Consider the following 19,335-nt stretch of genomic DNA (forward strand, 5'->3'; position numbering starts at 1 on the left):
AAAAAAGTTCCAACATCTTATAATAAAAACTCCGGGGTCAACAACCCCTCCCCCCAGGGCCTGGGTGTAGGCGTTGTAAGTTATGCCCTGGGGGCATATATGGTTCATATAAAAGCGATACTCATATAAACTTCAGAGAGTGCTCATTTGATTGGAAATTGAAAGTTCTAGTCCACCCTTTAAGATTCAAAAGAGATCAGAGGGCACCAAGCCCCCCCCCCCGACCACGCCCGGTTCCCCCAAATACATCCGATGAAAATTTTGAGATAGCCATTTTGTTAAAAATAGTTCAAAGATCATATAAAAAAAACTCCAGGGTCGAAACAACCCCACAAGGCCCGGGGACAGGCGTTGTAAGTTATGCCCTGGGGGCATATATGGTTCTTATAGAAGGCATGCTCATATAAACTTCAGAGAGGGCTCAATTGAATGGAAATTGACAGTTTTAGTTCAGTTTTTAAGAGCCGAAAGAGATCAGAGGGCAACTGGCCCCCTCCCATGCCCTTTTTTTCCAAACCCATCCGATAAAAATTTAGACATACCCATTTTGCCAAAAATAGTTCAGACATCGGATAATAAAAACTCCAGGGTCGACAGAACTACCCAGAGCCCGGGGGCAGGCGTTATAAGTTATTCCCTGGGGGCATACAAGGTTCTTATAGAAGGGATGTTCGTATAAACATTAGAGAAAGCTCATTTGATTGGAAATCTAGATTACTTTTAAAGAGTCAAAAGAAACCGAAGGGTAACTAGCCCCCCCATGCCTTTTTTACCCAAACCCATCTGATGAAAATTTTGACATATCCATTTTGTTAAAAATGGTTCAAAAATAATTTTTAGGGGAGGAGGGGGTGCAAAATAGTTTGATTCGATAAACTTGAGTTAGGAGCAAGTTTAATTAACGCAAACTTGCGTTAATTAAGTAAATTACACAACTTTAGACTATGTTAGGGGGGCACGCGCCCCCCTCACCCCTCCCTTGGATCTGCCACTGGAGCCTGGGGGCAAGTGTTTTAAGCTATAGCCCAAGGGCATATAAGATTTTTATGTAAGGGAGGTCGGATAAACTTCAGAGGTTGCTCATTTGATTGGAAATTGAAAGTTCTAGTTGCATTCTTATGAGTCAAAAGGTATTGGGGGGCATCTAACCCCCCCCCCTCCAAACACACGCTATCTTTTCGCAAATGCATCCGATCAAAATTCCGAGATTGTCATTTTGTTTGAAATAGTCTAACGATCAGACAACAAAAACCTCGGGGTCAACCTAACCCTCCCCCCAAAGAGCCCAGGGGAAGGGTTGTAACTTATGCCCTGGGGGATATAAATTGGTTACGGTAAAAGTGATCGCATAAACCTCAGAGGGGATCCAAATGATTAGAAATAGAAAGATCAAATTCGCTTTTTAAGAGTCAAAAGTGATCTGATTGCGACTAGTCCCCTCCCCGCCAATCCTATTTTCTCCGAATGCGTCCTTTTGAATTTGTTATTGCCATTTTCTTCAAAATAGACCAAAGATCATATAACAAAGACTCCAGGGATAACACAGCACACCAAAACCTCGGGGCAAGTGTTGTAAATTACGCCCAGGGGACATGTATGTTTCTATGGAAGGGATAGTAGAATAAATTTTGGAGAGGGCTCATTCGATTGTCAATCGGAATTTCTAGTGCCCTTTTTAAGAGTCAAGAATGACTGGAGGGCAACAAGTCCACCCCTCAAGGCTCTCTTTTCCCCAAAAGCATCTGATCAAAATTTTGAGATAGTCATTTTGTTCAAAATAGTTTAAAGATCAAATAAAAAAAACTCAGGGGTTAACACAGCCCCCCAGAGCCCGGGGGAAGTGTTGTAAGTTATGCCCCAGGGGCAGATAAGTTTCTAACAAGGGGAAGTCATATCAAAAAGTTCGTGGTAACGAACTGTAAGTAAGGAGCGACCCGGCTCAATGGTAACCGAAACTCTAAAAAACGGAATTTTGATACCAAGAGATACATCAAAATAATTGGATTTTAATTCTGATTTCAAATATATAAGTTTCATCTAGTTTAATCTTACCCATCAAAAGTTACCCGCCTGAGAAAATTTGGCTGATTTTTGAAAAAAGGGGGAACGACCCCCTAAAAGTCATAGAATCTCAATAAAAATAACACCACCAGATTAAGTGTATCAGAAAACCCTACTGTAAAGGTTTCGAGCTCCTATCTGCAAAAATGTGGAATTTTCCATTTTTTGCCAGAAGAAAGATCACGGATGCGCGTTTATTTTTTTTTTTATTTTTTTTTTTTTTTTTTCTTTTCCCCAGGGGTAATCGTATTGACCCAATGGTCCTAGAATACCTTAGGAGGGCTCATTGGAACGGAAATTAAAAGTTCTAGTGCCCTTTTTGAGTGACAAAAAAAATTGGAGGGCAACTAGGCTCACTCCCACGCTCATTTTTTCTCAAAGTCACCCAATTATCCCCCACAGGTCCCAGGGGAAGGGCTGCAAGTTATGAACTTTGCCCATTGCTTACATATTTTATTGGTTATTGGGAAGTATACAGACATTTTCAGGAAGGATTTTTTTTCTGGTGGGGGTGGGGGGGCGGCGGGGTTACTCGGGAGAATCTTTCCGTGGAGGTTGTTTCTTTGGGGTAAGGGACATTGCTATGAAGGGGGCGCCAGATTTCCAAGCATTATTTATAAAACGATCAGAAACTAAATTAAAAAAACAAACAAGTTTTTTCAACTGAAAGTATGAAGCAACACTAGAGCTTAAAACGAACAGAAATTATTACGTATATGAGGGGGTTCTCCCCCAAGTCAATACCTCGCTCTTTACGCTACAGTTTTTTTTAGTGGTTTCAAAAGAGCTATCTATTCTAATTAAACGGCCTTTGTGATTCAGGGGTTTGTGAATTAATTTTTTTTTTAACTTTTAACGTAAAGAGCGTGGTATTGACTAAGAGGAGAACCCCCTCATATACGTAATAACATATACGTAATAAGTAATAAAAAACAAACAATAAAAAAAAACAAGCGATACGGCTTAATAGTTATCAAAACTTTTAAAAATGGAATTTTAATCTCAATAAATGTATCAAAAGAATGGGCTTATAATGCTGATTCTAAATATATAAATTTTATTAAGTTTAGTATTACTCATCAAAGGCTACGAGCCTGAGAAAATTTACCTGATTTTTTAAAGAGGGGGAAACATCCCCTACAAGTGAAAGAATTTTAATGAAAATCACACCGTCAGATTCAGCGTATCAGAAAACCCTATTACATAGGTTTCAAGCTCATATCTGCAAAAATCTGCAACTTTGTATTTTTTGCCAGAAGAAAACTATACGAATATAGAAGTTCGTTACGTAAATTAATTTGTAAATTACATCAGAACCAAATTTAGAGACAGCCATTTAGCAAAAGCAAAGTAAAATTTTTATGCAAATTTTGTTTACTTATTCAATGACGGTGAGCCAAAATAAAAGCTGCATTAACTAAAAAACGATCAGAAATTAAATAAAAAAACAATTTTTTAAACTGAAAGTAAGGAGCGACATTAAAACTTAAAACGAACAGAAATTATTCCGTATATGAAAGGGGCTGTCCCCTCCACAACGCCTCGTTCTTTACGCTAAAGTTTGACTCAGTCTCAAAACTTTATTTTTTTAAACAATAAAAAACTGTAGCGTAAAGAGCGAGGCGTTGAGGAGGGGACAGCCCCTTTCATATACGGAATAATTTCTGTTCGTTTTAAGTTTTAATGTCGCTCCTTACTTTCAGTTTCAAAAATTTGTTTTTTTTTATTTAATAAACATCAGAGGTGGCTTAGTTGATTGGAAATTGAAGTTTCTACTTACCTTTTTAAGAGTTATCAAGAGTGATCGGCGGGCATATACCCTCCTCCTCTTTTCCCCAAATGCATCTGATTAAAAATTTTGAGAAAGCCATTTGATTTAAAATATTTCGACGATCAGATGACAAAACTTTGGAGTCCACACCCCCCCCCTCAAAAAAAAGAAAAACGGGAGAAAGGTTCCCTTTTTAAGAGTAAAAAGTGATCCAATGGCACATAGCCCTCCCCCCACTATCCCCAAGGTCATAAGACTCCAAATTATTTCTCCAGAGGCACTTGACCTGGAAGGTCAATTCTTCCAGGTCAGGTTGCCACCCTGACCTGGAAGAATTTACTAAATCGGAGAGGAAAAATTTACTAGATCGCATCTGTTTTTACTAAATGCTAAAAAAAAACCAATCAAGCATCGATTTTAACTATAGGAGGATAATCAATACGATTTTCAAAATCTTTTTTCGTTTTTTCTTCTTTTTTTCTCTTTTTCTCTTTTCTTTCGTTTTCATAGCATGATTGAAAATTCTGGAAACCTACAAGTTCATATATATATATATACATATATATATATATATATATATATATATATATATATATATATATATATATATATATATATATATATATATATATATATATATATATATATATATATATATATATATATATATATATATATATATATATATATATATATATATATATATATATATATATATATATATATATATATATATATATATATATATATATATATATATATATATATATATATATATATATATATATATATATATATATATATATATATATATATATATATATGTAATGTTACATTTCTACTTACTTTTAATTTCTCTCAGCAGGCTCCTTTTTGCTCAATAAAAATTTTTAAAGTGAGGAGATTCACCTAATCACCTTGGGTGGTTGGCTTTTGTTTTGATTCCAATAGATTCCTAATCATCACAAATCAAGTGTCATTATAGCTTCATTTTTAGTTGGTAAGATTTGATGCACAGAAAGCTGACTTTGTCGACCTTTAGACGCCAGAAGTGAATTGTCTGTTTATGAAAATAGGTGACTGCTTGTCTGTCTCTGAGACAGACAAGCAAAATTGTAAATTACAAAACAGACAAGCAAAATTTGTAAATTGTCATATGTTCACGACAATTTTTGTCCCTGAATTCAAGGAAAATAAAAAAAAGTTTTGGTTACTATAGATCACGACTTTTTATTAGTTTTTACTAGATTTCGGGAAATTTACTAGATCCTCTAAATTTACTAGATTTTTTTTATTACTAGATCTAGTAAAATCCTACTGACGGTGGCAACCCTGGGGTGGTGTTATAAACTTTGGAGGGGGGTCATTCAATCGAAAATAATAATTTCTAGTGGAGGGGGGGTCATTCAATTGAAAATAATAATTTCTAGTGCCTTTTTAAAAGTCAAACGTGATTGGAGGGAATCAAGCGCCCCCCCCCGCTTTCCACGCCCTCTTTTCTCAAAACGCATCCAATCAAAATTGTGATGAAGAGATGAGTTTAATTTTCAACTAATAATTACATCATACTTAACTGGCACTTACCACATTTTTTAAATAACATTATCAACAAACGTAGAAATGGTAAGAACGTGTGACGTTTTATTAAGCCACTATTGTGGCTTGAGCTTGGTCACACAATCTTTCATCATAAACCAAACTCATTCACTCTTCCTACTCTTGTGGAAGAGTAGGACTCCTACTTCCTGTGAGATGGCCATTATGTCCGAAATAGACAAGAGGTGAAATAATTGAAATAATCATTCCTCGGGGGTTGACCAAACCTCCCACTGCCCCAGGGGAAGGGGTGTAAGTTATGCAATCTGTCCGTTGTTCATACATAAGGTTTTTATTGAAGGGTTAACTGTATAGGCCACGGAAAAACCTCATTCGATTTAAATTGAAAGTTCTAGCTTCATCTTTAAAAGCTCAGAGTAATCAAACAGTAGGCAACCCCCCCCCCGCTTTTTTCTAAATGCTTTCGATCGAAATTTTGAATTAACCACTTTTTTCAAAATCGTCCAAATGTCAAATAGCTAGGGTTAAGGGTTTGAGCCTCCCCCTGGCCCTGGGGGAAAGGGCTGTAAGTTAGACTAGCAGCCCATTGCATATAAAGCTTCTATGGAACGCGTGGTCGTATAAACTTCGGAGGAAGTTCATTCGATCGGAAATCAAAATTTATTGTGTGCTTTTTAAGAATCGAAAATTATTAAAAAGCAGCAAGCTCCCCCCTCCCCCCTTGTACCTTTTTCCCGAAAATGCATCTTGTAAAAAATTTAAAATAGCCATTTTGCTCAAAATAGTCCTAAATTCAAATTGCTATAACTTCGGGGTTGAGAAATCCTCCATAATCCCCAGGGAAAGTATTGTAACTTATGTAACTTGCTTATTATTAGAATATAAGTTTCTTTGTGGATGGGAATGTTTGTGTTAACTTTGGAGGGGGCTCATTTGATAGAAAATTGAAACTTATAAATGTTTTTAATTTTATAACTTTGATAAATCAAATAATATTAACATTTTGATTGCTAAATCTCTGCATATGTATATTAAACTGACAATGCACATTCATTTGTATTTTTCTCAGTAAAGTCCAAATTATGTTCAGGCCTTGGGAAGGCATAGGGGTTTTGAGCCCAACTCATGTTAATTTCTGCTCGTTTTGAGTTTGACTCGGTTATTTATTGTAATTTCTGTTTGTTTTCGGTTTCATTTATTTATCGATGCTTGTTTGTGGTTTCACGCTTGGTAGATTATTTGATTTTATTTTTGCTCATTTTCGTATTAATGGAGTTCTTTACTTTTCTTTGAAAAACTTATTTTATGGAAAAAGTTTTTTTAATTTATTTCTGTTCTGTTTTATTTATATTGACATAGTCTTTTCAGGGAGAAAGAAAATAATACTTTAAATATTTTCGTTTCTTAAAGACTTTATAGTTCGGCCTGCTATTTGTATGCTGGAGAAACATTTTCAGCAGTTTTTAACAAAATACACCCTTTTAAAAATCTGTACACAAATAGTACTGTTTAATTTCGTTTCATACCTCCTCCAGTTGACTTGAAATGGAAAACTTGATACCATTCACAAAAAAATGTGTTTACTTTCTTTGATAGCTTGGATACACTTATGCTATTTTGATTTTGCTAAATGTTAAGAGCAGAAGTAGCCCCGAAAGTTTGAACATAATACCCTCAGTCGTTCTTGGGATACTGCTGAAATGCCTTATTGAGAATTAGCATGAACACAGTGCATTTTGATTTAATCTTAAGGCAACACTTTGTTTTTAAACATAATGGGCAAATGGGAGGGTGAGCGTGGGAGGGGGATTAGTTGCTCTACAACTTTCGACTATTAAAAAGGGCATCAGCCTTTTGTATATTCAATCGAATGAGCCCTTTTCGAAGTTCCTACGACAAATCCTTCGATACGAATTGCCCTGGTCTAAAAAAAAAAAAAAATAAATAAACAAATTAAAAAAAAATAATAATAATACATTGTACCCACATCAATCTTTACTACAAAAATGTCACGCCTTCCCGTCACTTTCTATTATTAAAAAGGGCACTAGGCCTTTCAATATCCAATCGAATGACCCCTTTTTGAGTTTCTACGACATCGCTTTCTATAAACACCTTATATGCCCCCAGGGCATAGATTGCAACCCTTACCCTAAGGTCTGTGAGGGGGTTTGTCATCCTCAAAGACCTAATTTCTAGAACTTTCAGCTACGTTAAACAAAATGGCTATCTCAAAACTTTGATTGGATGTGTTGGGGAAATGGTGGGCGTGAGAGGGGCGTTAGTTACTCTCCAATCACTTTTAACTATTAAAAAAAGCACCAGACCTTTCAATTTCCAATCAAATGAGCCATATTGAAGTCTCTACAACAACGCTTTCAATAAAAACCTTGTATACCCCGAGGGCATATTTTACAACCCTTGCCCTGAGGGCTGGGGGGGGGGGGGACATTCTCAAAGACCTAATTTCCAGAACTTTCAACTAGGTCGAACACAATGGCCATCTAAAAATTTTGATTGGATGTGGTTGGGGAAATGGTGGGCGTGAGAGGGGGTTAGTTACCCTACAATCACTTTCGATTATTAAAAAGGGCAATAGCCATCTCAATTTCCAACTGAATGAGCCCCTTTTGAAGTTTTTACGACAAAGCTATTTATAAAACCTTATTTGACCCAAGGGCATAACTTGCAGCCTTTGCCCTGGGGGCTCTGGGGAGTTTGCCATCCTCAAATACATAACTTCCAGTACTTTCAACTACGTTGAACAAAATGGCTATCTCTTAAATTTGATTGAATGTGTTTGATGAAATGGTGGGCGTGAGAGGGAGGTAAATTACAGTCCATTCACTTTCGACTATTAGAAAGGGCACTAGCCCTTTTATTTTCCAATCAAATGAGCCCTTTTTGAAATTTCTACTACAACTTTCTATATAAACCTTATATGCCCCCATGGAACAACTTACAACCCTTGCACTGAGGGCACTGAAGGGGTTAGCATTCTAAAAGACATAATTTCCAGAACTTTCAACTACGTTGAACAAAATGTACATCTCACAATTTTGATTGGATGTGTTTGGGGAAATGGTGGGCACGAGAGGGTGGTTAGTTGCCGTTCAATCACTTTCAACTATTAAAAAGGACACTAGCCCTTTCAATTTCCCATTAAATGAACCCTTTTTGAAGTTTCTACAACATCGCTTTCAATAAAAACCTTATATGCCCCCATGGCATGACTTGCAACCCATGGCCTGAGGGCTGTGAGGGGTATGGGTTGTCATCCTTAAAGACCTAATTTCCAAAACTTTCAACTATGTTTAATAAAATGGCTATCTAACAATTTTGATTGGGTGTGTTTGGGGAAAAGGTGGGAGTGAGAGGTGGGTTAGTTGCCATCAAATCTATTTCAAATATAAAAAAGTGCAATAGCAATTTAAATTTCCAATCTAATGAGCCCTTTTCAAGTTTCTACGACACAGATTTCAACATAAACCTTATATGCCCCCAGAACATAACTTACAACCCTTGCCCTGAAGACTGTGGGGGGGGGGTCCTGCTCAAAGGTATTATTTTTAGAACATTTAACTGCGTGGAACAAAATAGCTATCTCAGAATTTTGATTGAATGTGTTAGGGGAAATGTTGGGCATCGAAGGGGTGTTAGTTGCTTTCCAATCACTTTCGACTATTAAAAAGGGCACTAGCCATTTCAATTTTCAATCGACTGAGCCCTTTTTAAAGTTTCTACGACAACGCTTTCTATAAGAACCTTATATGCCCCCAGGGCATAACTTAAAGCCCTGGCCCTGAGGGTTCTGGGGGAGAGGGGTTGTCATCCTCAAAGACCTAATTTCCAGATCTTTCAACTACGTTGAACTAAATGGCTGTCTCAAAGTTTTGATTGGGTTTGTTTGGGGAAATGGTGGGCGTGAGATGGGGGTTACTTGTCCTCCAATCACTTTCGACTGTTAAAAAGGGCACTAGTCCCTTGAATCTCCAATCGAATGAGCCTTTTTTGAAGTTTTTACGACAACGCTATCTATAAAATCTCATATGCCCCCATGGCATAACTTACAACCCTTGCCCTGAGGGCTGTGGGGGATAGTCCTCCTCAATCAATCTTGATTTCTATCTGGAAATCAACTATGCTGAACAAAACGGCTATCTTAAAATTTTGATTGGATGTGTTTCGGCAAATGGTGGGTGTGGAAGGGGTTTTAGATGCCTTCTGGTCATTTTCTACTATTAAAAAGGGCACAAGCGACTCCAATTTCCAATTGAATGAGCCCTTTTCAAAATTTCTACAACAACTTTTTCAATGTAAAGGCTCTGGTCTAAAGGAAAACAAAATAATAAATAATAGATTGTGCCAACATCGTTCTTATATGCACCCAGGGCATTACTTAAAACCCTTGCCCCGAGGGTTTTGGGGGAGTGTTCTCCTCAAAAACATATTTTCTATCTGGAAATCAACTACGCTGAACAAAATGGCTATCTCAAAATTTTAAATGGATGTGTTTGGGGAAATGATGGGCGTGGAAGGGATGTTAGCTGCCTTTCAATCCCTTTCGACTATTGAGAAGGGCACTAGCCAATCCAATTTCCAATCGAATGAACCCTTTTTGAAGTTTCTATGACAACTCCATCGACACGAAGTGCCCTGGTTTGGAAGAAAAAAAAATAATACGTTGTGACAACATCGTTCTTTACTTAGGCAGCGCTATTGCACTGCCTATGATTTCTTGTCGTTTGTAGTTTGAATTTTAACAGGTATTTCTATCTGCTGATCTGAAGTTTAATTTGGCCTTTAGTTCTCTATGAAAAACTTCTTTTTTGGAAATTTTTTTTTTTAATTAACCACATAAAATGACATGTCTGTCCGTTCGTGTTGCACTGAATAAAAGGCTAAATTGTAAAAACTCAAAACGTGCAAATTTGGCGGAATGACTTTGGAATCACGAGAATGGCTATAGTATAGTTTATAGAAATACAAAACAAAAATGAAGAAAAAAAAAACATGGAATGAGGTAGCCTCGCACCAGGGCTGAAACTTCAAGCTGCACACCATACTACGTAGAGGGAGTAGAAAGGGGACTGAGACTCTTGAAGAGATTTTTGCTAGCTTAAAAAAACGTTTTGTTAGAACTAAATAACATTATTTTACGATCTTTCACTCTTGCATAACATAATAAACGTACCAGGGGCCAGTTCGACACCTGGAATTAGAGAGCTTATCAATAAACTTACTATGATTAGTGTTAACTGGTGGTGGCAAAGGCTCTGCAGGAAACTGCACATCTCTTGGTACGGTTGTCGTTACACTATCATCTCCATCTCGTAGTCGTAGCACAACAGATCGATGGAACTCCAACAGGTCTTCGCCAACAAGCCGCTGCACGAAATTACTGGGAACAAGACCTCGTCTGCCATCTAGAAGTTCTCCGTCAAAAAATCCATCCTAAATAAAAGCTTATAAGTAAAGAACAAATACAATTGACCGAGCTTACCAGAAGAAAAGAATATATATTTCATTGGACACTATTTAAATTACAGCATGCCTAAGAGTATAAAAGTTTGCAAAAGGATTTTAAAAATAAAGACAATTTTGAATATACTCTTTTTGAATGTAGGATGATAGATTACCGAAGATGGTGTTTTTTTCGAAACGAAATTTTGCCAGATGGTTTTAGATGTTTTTTTTTGCCATCTGAAACCAAATGAAAAGTAGGTCGTCTCCAAATATGATGGGAAGAAGTCAGAAGGAAGAATTTCAATGAAATTTCATGCTGTTTTGCCAGATGGTTTCAGATGGCCTTTTGCCCCCTGAAGCCAAATGAAAAGAAAGTCGTCTCCAAATAGGATGGGAAGAAGTCAGAAGGAAGGATTTCAATGAAATTTCATGCTGTTGTGCCAAATGCCTTCAGATGGCTTTTTTGCCACCTGAAACCAAATGAAAAGCAGGTTGTGTCCAAACAGGATAAGAAGAAGTCACAAGGAAGGATTTCAATGAAATTTCATGCTGTTGTGACATTGACTTGAGATGTTTTTTTTTGCCACTTGAAACCAAATGAAAAGCAGGTCGTCGCCAAATAGGATGGGAAGAAGTCACAAAGAAGGATTTCAATGAAATTTCATGCTGTTGTGCCAAATGGCTTCAGATGTCTTTTTTGCCACTTGAAACCAAATTAAAAGCAGGTCGTCTCCAAATACGATGGAAAGAAGTCACAAGGAAGGATTTCATTGATATTTCAGATTGTTGTGCCAGATGGCTTCGTATGGCTTGTTTGCCACCTGAAGTTAAATGAAAAGCAGGTTATGTACAAATAGGATTTTAATCAAAAGGAAAAAGGAAAAAAAAGGAAAAAAGATTCAAAAGGAAAAAGATTTGAATCAAAAGGATTTTAAAAATAAAGACAATTTTGAATATACTGTTTTTGAATGTAGAACATATTACCGAAGATGGTGTTTTTTTCCAAATGAAATTTTGCCAGATGATTTTAGATGTTTTTTTTGCCATCTGAAACCAAATGAAAAGTAGGTCGTCTCCAAATAGGATGGGAAGAAGTCAGAAGGAAAGATTTCAATGAAATTTCATGCTGTTTTGCCAGATGGTTTCAAATGGCTTTTTGCCCCCTGAAGCCAAATGAAAAGAAAGTAGTCTCCAAATAGGATGAGAAGAAGTCACAAGGAAGGATTCCAAAGAAATATCATGCTGTTCTGGCAAATAGCAGAAACCAAATGAAAAGCAGGTTGTGTCCAAACAGGATAAGAAGAAGTCACAAGGAAGGATTTTAATGAAATTTCTTGCTGTTGTCCCAGTGGCTTCAGATGTTTTTTTTGCTATTTGAAACCAAGTGAAAAGCAGATCGTATCCAAATAGGGTGGGAAGAAGTCACAAGGAAGGATTTCAATTAAATTTCATGCTGTTGCGCCAAATGGCTTCAGATGTATTTTTTACCACTTGAAACCAAACGAAAATCAGGTTGTCTCCAAACAGGATGGGAAGAATTCACGAAGGAGGATTTCAATGAAATTTTATGCTGTTGTGCCAAATGGCTTCTGGTGGCTTTTTTGCTACCTGAAACCAAATGAAAAGTAGGTCGTATCGAAACAGGATGGGAAGAAGTCACGAGGAAGGATTTCAATGAAATTTCATGTTGTTGTGCCAAATGGCTTCAGATGTCTTTTTTGCCACTTGAAACCAAATGAAAATCAGGTCGTCTCCAAAAAGGATGGGAAAAAGTCACAAGGAAGGATTTCAATGAAATTTCATGCTGTTTTGCCAAATGGCTTCAGATGTCATTTTGGCTTCAGATGTCATAATATATATATATATATATATATATATATATATATATATATATATATATATGTATTGGGAGTGTTACTCCCTTAAATTGCGGGGATCTGATGGCAAGAAACTACGCTTCCTTTGCTTATTGGTATCTGACCCTAGACACTCTTGATATTTCGTTCATTATGTGCGAAAAAAGTAATACAGGTCACGATGGAAAGATTATTATCAATCCTGTGCTGAACTACATTTCATGCTCGGTGAGAACGGGGGAAAAAGTGGAAGTGATTATTACAAAAGCCGTGAGTTTTTTCTCGTTGGATGATGTTATTGACGCAAAGACTTTACTCCACCAGGAGTTAAAAATCGAAACTCGCCTAATCAGGCATAGTAAGAAGGAGGAAGAAAATGTTATAAACATTTGCAAGTGGTTCGCTCAAACGGCTAATCGTGACAGAAGTCTAATTCCAACGTTAGCCATATTGTCGCCTTGCTGCGTTCCTGCAGTGGATGAAAGCACATCTGCTACGGCTCTTTGTCACTTAACCAAAATTAAGCGAAACGTTGATGGACTTTATCACAAAGTACAAAATAAGCCGATCCCATGGGTGCCTAGCAAACCGACCGACGAGCCTACTCAAAGACCTAGCTATGCCGTTGTTCTTAAGAACATGCCCAATAGTTTGAACACTCCTACTGCCCGAAAGGAGTTTATTGACACATTATGTCCCAGTGTTGACGATATAAATGAGCTTCGCAAATCAAAAAATGATTGGAAATTAGTTGTAAAATCGAAGAAAACAGCAGATGCAGTTGTCGCTTCGTTGAAGAATAACAGTCAGGGTGTTACGGTATCTTTCCGCTCGCCGAGCCACATTGGTGTCCTAAAACGAGTTCTGGAGGACTTCGATGAACAGTTTTGCATTTTTGCCGAAACGGTGTTATAAGTGTCATTTAGTTGGTCATCTTGCAGCCGAATGCACAAATCAACCATAGTGTTCGAAGTGTGAATCAACTGATCACATTTCCGATCACCTAAACAATTGAAATCAGCCAGCATTCTGCACGAGCTGCAATTCAAGTGGACAGACATGCTATAGCGTACGCTGTCCTACAAACGAGTCTACAAAGTCTGATATGAAATCTGGTGTTTCTCGAATTTCATGAACCTTGTGCCTTGGAACATAAACGGCAACTTTGCTGACCGATATTTAATAATAGCGGAAATGCTGAAAACCAGCCATATTGTAAGTGTTCAAGAGCACTTTGCCCTTCCATTGTTTGTGAATCAGTTAGACATTTTTAAGTCTCATTTGATGTGTGCTGTTCCGGCTGAGCGTAAGCAGGCCCTTGGTCGACCCTCTGGTGGCCCTTGGTGGACTTGTAACCTATGTTCGGAGAGATATTGAGTCAAAGAATTTATTCTCAACGCAAAATATCCTTGCAGCGCAAGTAAGTGGTAATTTAGTAGTAGTTAACGTGTATCTGCCAACAGATTACCAGGATGACTATTCAGATTCGCTTTTTGCCAGAAGAATCGCTAAACTATCAGAGTGCCTTCTCCTAACTTGTAACTTATGTGCGAAGAGATATTGAGTCAAAGATTTTATTCTCAACACAAATTATCCTTGCAGTGCAAGTAAGTGGTAATTTAGTAGTAGTTAACGTGTATCTGCCAACAGATTACCGGGATGACCATTCAGATTCGCTTTTTGCCAGAAGTATCGCTAAACTATCAGAGCACCTTCTCCTAGCTAGCGACTTGTAACTTATGTTCGGAGAAATATAGAGTCAAAGATTTTATTCTCAACGCAAAATACCCTTGCAGCCCAAGTAAGTGGTAATTTAGTAGTAGTTAACGTGTATCTGCCAACAGATTACCAGGATGACCATTCAGATTCGCTTTTTGCCAGAAGAATCGCTAAACTATCAGAGTGCATTCTCCTAGCTAGCGACTTGTAACTTATGTTAGGAGAGATATTGAGTCAAAGATTTTATTCTCAACGAAAAATAACCTTGCAGTGCAAGTAAGTGGTAATTTAGTAGTAGTTAACGTGTATCTGCCAACAGATTACCGGGATGACCATTCAGATTCACTTTTTGCCAGAAGAATCGCTAAACTATCAGAGTGCATTCTCCTAGCTAGCGACTTGTAACTTATGTAAGGAGAGATATTGAGTCAAAGATTTTATTCTCAACGCAAAATATCCTTGCAGTGCAAGTAAGTGGTAATTTAGTAGTAGTTAACGTGTATCTGCCAACAGATTACCGGGATGACCATTCAGATTCACTTTTTGCCAGAAGAATCGCTAAACTATCAGAGTGCATTCTCCTAGCTAGCGACTTGTAACTTATGTAAGGAGAGATATTGAGTCAAAGATTTTATTCTCAACGCAAAATATCCTTGCAGTGCAAGTAAGTGGTAATTTAGTAGCAGTTAACGAGTATCTGCCAACAGATTACCGGGATGACCATTCAGATTCGCTTTTTGCCAGAAGAATCGCTAAACTATCAGAGTGCATTCTCCTAGCTAGCGACTTGTAACTTATGTATCGGAGAGATATTGAGTCAAAGATTTTATTCTCAACGCAAAATATCCTTGCAGTGCAAGTAAGTGGTAATTTAGTAGCAGTTAACGAGTATCTGCCAACAGATTACCGGGATGACCATTCAGATTCGCTTTTTGCCAGAAGAATCGCTAAACTATCAGAGTGCATTCTCCTAGCTAGCGACTTGTAACTTATGTAAGGAGAGATATTGAGTCAAAGATTTTATTCTCAACGCAAAATATCCTTGCAGTGCAAGTAAGTGGTAATTTAGTAGCAGTTAACGAGTATCTGCCAACAGATTACCGGGATGACCATTCAGATTCGCTTTTTGCCAGAAGAATCGCTAAACTATCAGAGTGCATTCTCCTAGCTAGCGACTTGTAACTTATGTATCGGAGAGATATTGAGTCAAAGATTTTATTCTCAACGAAAAATACCCTTGCAGTGCAAGTAAGCAACAAAAAAAAAAAAAAATTATTACTACCTCCCCTAAAAAGCAAAGCTTGTCCGTGGGGGAGGTAGAGAAAACAAAATACTTAAAACAAAGAACACTTGGCAACCAACACCACTAATACCAACACACTAAACAATAAATAAAAAATAATATCATGTATTATACATCCTCTGTGAACAAGATATCAACAAAAACCCCACAATAAATAAATCATTTAATCAGTCAAAACTCACGTTCAGCAAAAACCAGTTCCTTATTGATTTTTCTAAAAATATTGGGATCACCAATTGTCTTAATATCACAATTCAAACTTCAAACTATTCTATTTCCGCGTACCTCTATAAAGAACAGAAAAACATGAACGGGAAGATATACCTCTAGGTACACAGAAGTCCGCGCTACCCCTTGTATCATGAGAATGAACAGTAGATCTAATGGACAATAGATAACCAAAACAACGAGGCTGAACATCCTGCTGCAGTCCAAAATAAACCACAATACAAAGAATTCACAAAGGCCTGCACCCGGCAAAATTATTAAATCTGGGTAAATTCCTCGAACAGATATCCGTGGAGATATACGAGCTAAAATTCTTACTGCATGATTTTGTAGAACTCTTATTGGTTTTAGGGTAGAAGAAAAAGTAGAGAGCCAAATACTTGAACAATAGAGTATATACGGGTGTATTAAAAAAGAATAAAGATGGCGAAGGACAAACTTAGGAAAACAATGTTGGAGTTTCTTCATTATACCGAGGTTTCTTGCCAGAATTTTGCTAGTTAAAGTGACATGTTCCTTAAAAGATAGAGTTTCATCTATTACAATCCCAAGGTATTTAAAAGACGCAGTCCGTTTTATAACGCCATTAGGCATATCTAATTCCTTGATCCATGGGTAAAAATTAGGTGATCGTGAAGTTAGGTAAGTTAGGTAAGTGGTAATTTAGTAGTAGTTAACGTGTATCTGCAACAGATTACCGGGATGAACATTCAGATTCGCTTTTTGCCAGAAGAATCGCTAAACTATCAGAGTGCATTCTCCTAGCTAGCGACTTGTAACTTATGTACGGAGAGATATTGATTCAAAGATTTTATTCTCAACGAAAAATATCCTTGCAGTGCAAGTAAGTGGTAATTTAGTAGTAGTTAACGTGTATCTACCAACAGATTACCGGGATGAACATTCAGATTCGCTTTTTGCCAGAAGAATCACTAAACTATCAGAGTGCATTCTCCTAGCTAGCGACTTGTAACTTATGTACGGAGAGATATTGATTCAAAGATTTTATTCTCAACGAAAAATATCCTTGCAGTGCAAGTAAGTGGTAATTTAGTAGTAGTTAACGTGTATGTACCAACAGATTACCGGGATAACCATTCAGATTCGCTTTTTGCCAGAAGTATCACTAAACTATCAGAGTGCCTTGTCCTAGCTAGCGACTTGTAACTTATGTTCGGAGAGATATTGAGTCAAAGATTTTATTCTCAACGAAAAATACCCTTGCAGCGCAAGTAAGTGGTAATTTAGTAGTAGTTAACATGTATCTGCCAATAGATTACCGGGATGACTATTCAGATTCGCTTTTTGCCAGAAGAATCGCTAAACTATCAGAGTGCATTCTCCTAGCTAGCGACTTGTAACTTATGTTCGCAGAGATATTGAGTCAAAGATTTTATTCTCAACGAAAAATACCCTTGCAGTGCAAGTAAATGGTAATTTAGTAGTAGTTAACGTGTATCTGCCAACAGATTACCAGGATGACCATTCAGATTCGCTTTTTGCCAGAAGTATCGCTAAACTATCAGAGTGCCTTCTCCTAGCTAGCGACTTGTAACTTATGATCGTGGAGATATTGAGTCAAAGATTTTATTCTCAAAGAAAAAAAACTCTTGCAGTGCAAGTAAGTGGTAATTTAGTAGTAGTTAAAGTTTATCTGCCAACAGATTATCGGGATGACCATTCAGATTCGGTTTTTGCCAGAAGAAACGCTAAACTATCAGAGTGCATTCTCATAGCTAGCACCTTGTAACTTATGCACGGAGAGATATTGAGTCAAAGATTTTATTCTCAACGCAAAATATCCTTGCAGTGCAAGTAAGTGGTAATTTAGTAGTAGTTAACGTATATATGCCAACAGATTACCGGGATGACCATTCAGATTCGCTTTTTGCCAGAAGTATCGCTAAACTATCAGAGTGCCTTCTCCTAGCTAGCGACTTGTAACTTATGTTCGGAGAGATATTGAGTCAAAGATTTTATTCTCAATGAAAAATACCCTTGCAGTGCAAGTAAGTGGTAATTTAGTAGTAGTTAACGTGTATCTGCCAACAGATTACCGGGATGACCATTCAGATTCGCTTTTTGCCAGAAGAATTGCTAAACTATCAGAGTGCATTCTCTTAGCTAGCGACATGTAATTTATGTACGGAGAGATATTGAGTCAAAGATTTTATTCTCAACGCAAAATAGCCTTGCAGTGCAAGTAAGTGGTAATTTAGTAGTAGTTAACGTGTACCTGCCAACAGATTACCGGGATGACCATTCATATTCGCTTTTTGCCTGAAGTATTGCTAAACTATCAGAATGCCTTCTCCTAGCTAGCGACTTGTAACTTATGTTTGGAGAGATATTGAGTCAAAGATTTTATTCTCAACGAAAAATACCCTTGCAGCGCAAGTACGTGGTAATTTAGTAGTAGTTAACGTGTATCTGCCAACAGATTACCGGGATGACCATTCAGATTCACTTTTTGCCAGAAGAATCCCTAAACTATCAGAGTGCATTCTCCTAGCTAGCGACTTGTAACTTATGTTCGGAGAGATATTGAGTCAAAGATTTTATTCTCAACGCAAAATACCCTTGCAGCGCAAGTAAGTAGTAATTTAGTAGCAGTTAACGTGTGTCTGCCAACAGATTACCGGGATAACCATTCAGATTCGCTTTTTGCCAGAAGAATCCCTAAACTATCAGAGTGCATTCTCCTAGCTAGCGACTTGTAACTTATGTTCGGAGAGATATTGAGTCAAAGATTTTATTCTCAACGAAAAATACCCTTGCAGCGCAAGTAAGTGGTAATTTAGTAGTAGTTAACGTGTATCTGCCAACAGATTACAGGGATGACCATTCAGATTTGTTTTTTGCCAGAAGTATCGCTACACTATCAGAGTGCCTTCTCCTAGCTAGCGACTTGTAACTTATGTTCGGAGAGATATTGAGTCAAAGATTTTATTCTCAACGCAAAATACCCTTGCAGCGCAAGTAAGTGGTAATTTAGTAGTAGTTAACGTGTATCTGCCAACAGATTACCGGGATGACCATTCAGATTCGCTTTTTGCCAGAAGTATCGCTAAACTATCAGAGTGCATTCTCCTAGCTAGCGACTTGTAACTTATGTTCGGAGAGATATTGAGTCAAAGATTTTATTCTCAACGAAAAATAGCCTTGCAGTGCAAGTAAGTGGTAATTTAGTAGTAGTTAATGTGTATCTGCCAACAGATTACCGGGATGACCATTCAGATTCGCTTTTTGCCAGAAGTATCGCTAAACTATCAGAGTCCCTTCTCCTAGCTAGCGACTTGTAACTTATGTTCGGAGAGATATTGAGTCAAAGATTTTATTCTCAATGAAAAATAACCTTGCAGTGCAAGTAAGTG

General features: G+C 37.4%; 1 protein-coding gene across 1 annotated transcript in view; it reads right to left on the bottom strand.

The window, feature by feature from the left end:
• Rbp (RIMS binding protein) overlaps positions 1-19,335 on the bottom strand; it is a 439,820-nt gene that overhangs the window by 126,835 nt on the left and 293,650 nt on the right. Inside the window, exon 16 of the mRNA XM_089098234.1 lies at positions 10,633-10,843. Coding sequence (XP_088954360.1) covers positions 10,633-10,843 — 211 coding nt within the window. The remainder of the gene's footprint in view (positions 1-10,632; positions 10,844-19,335) is intronic.

This window comes from Artemia sp. Qi Xiang Cuo, chromosome 12, assembly GCF_049724085.1.
Source record: "Artemia sp. Qi Xiang Cuo chromosome 12, ASM4972408v1, whole genome shotgun sequence".
NCBI classification, from domain to species: domain Eukaryota; kingdom Metazoa; phylum Arthropoda; class Branchiopoda; order Anostraca; family Artemiidae; genus Artemia; species Artemia sp. Qi Xiang Cuo.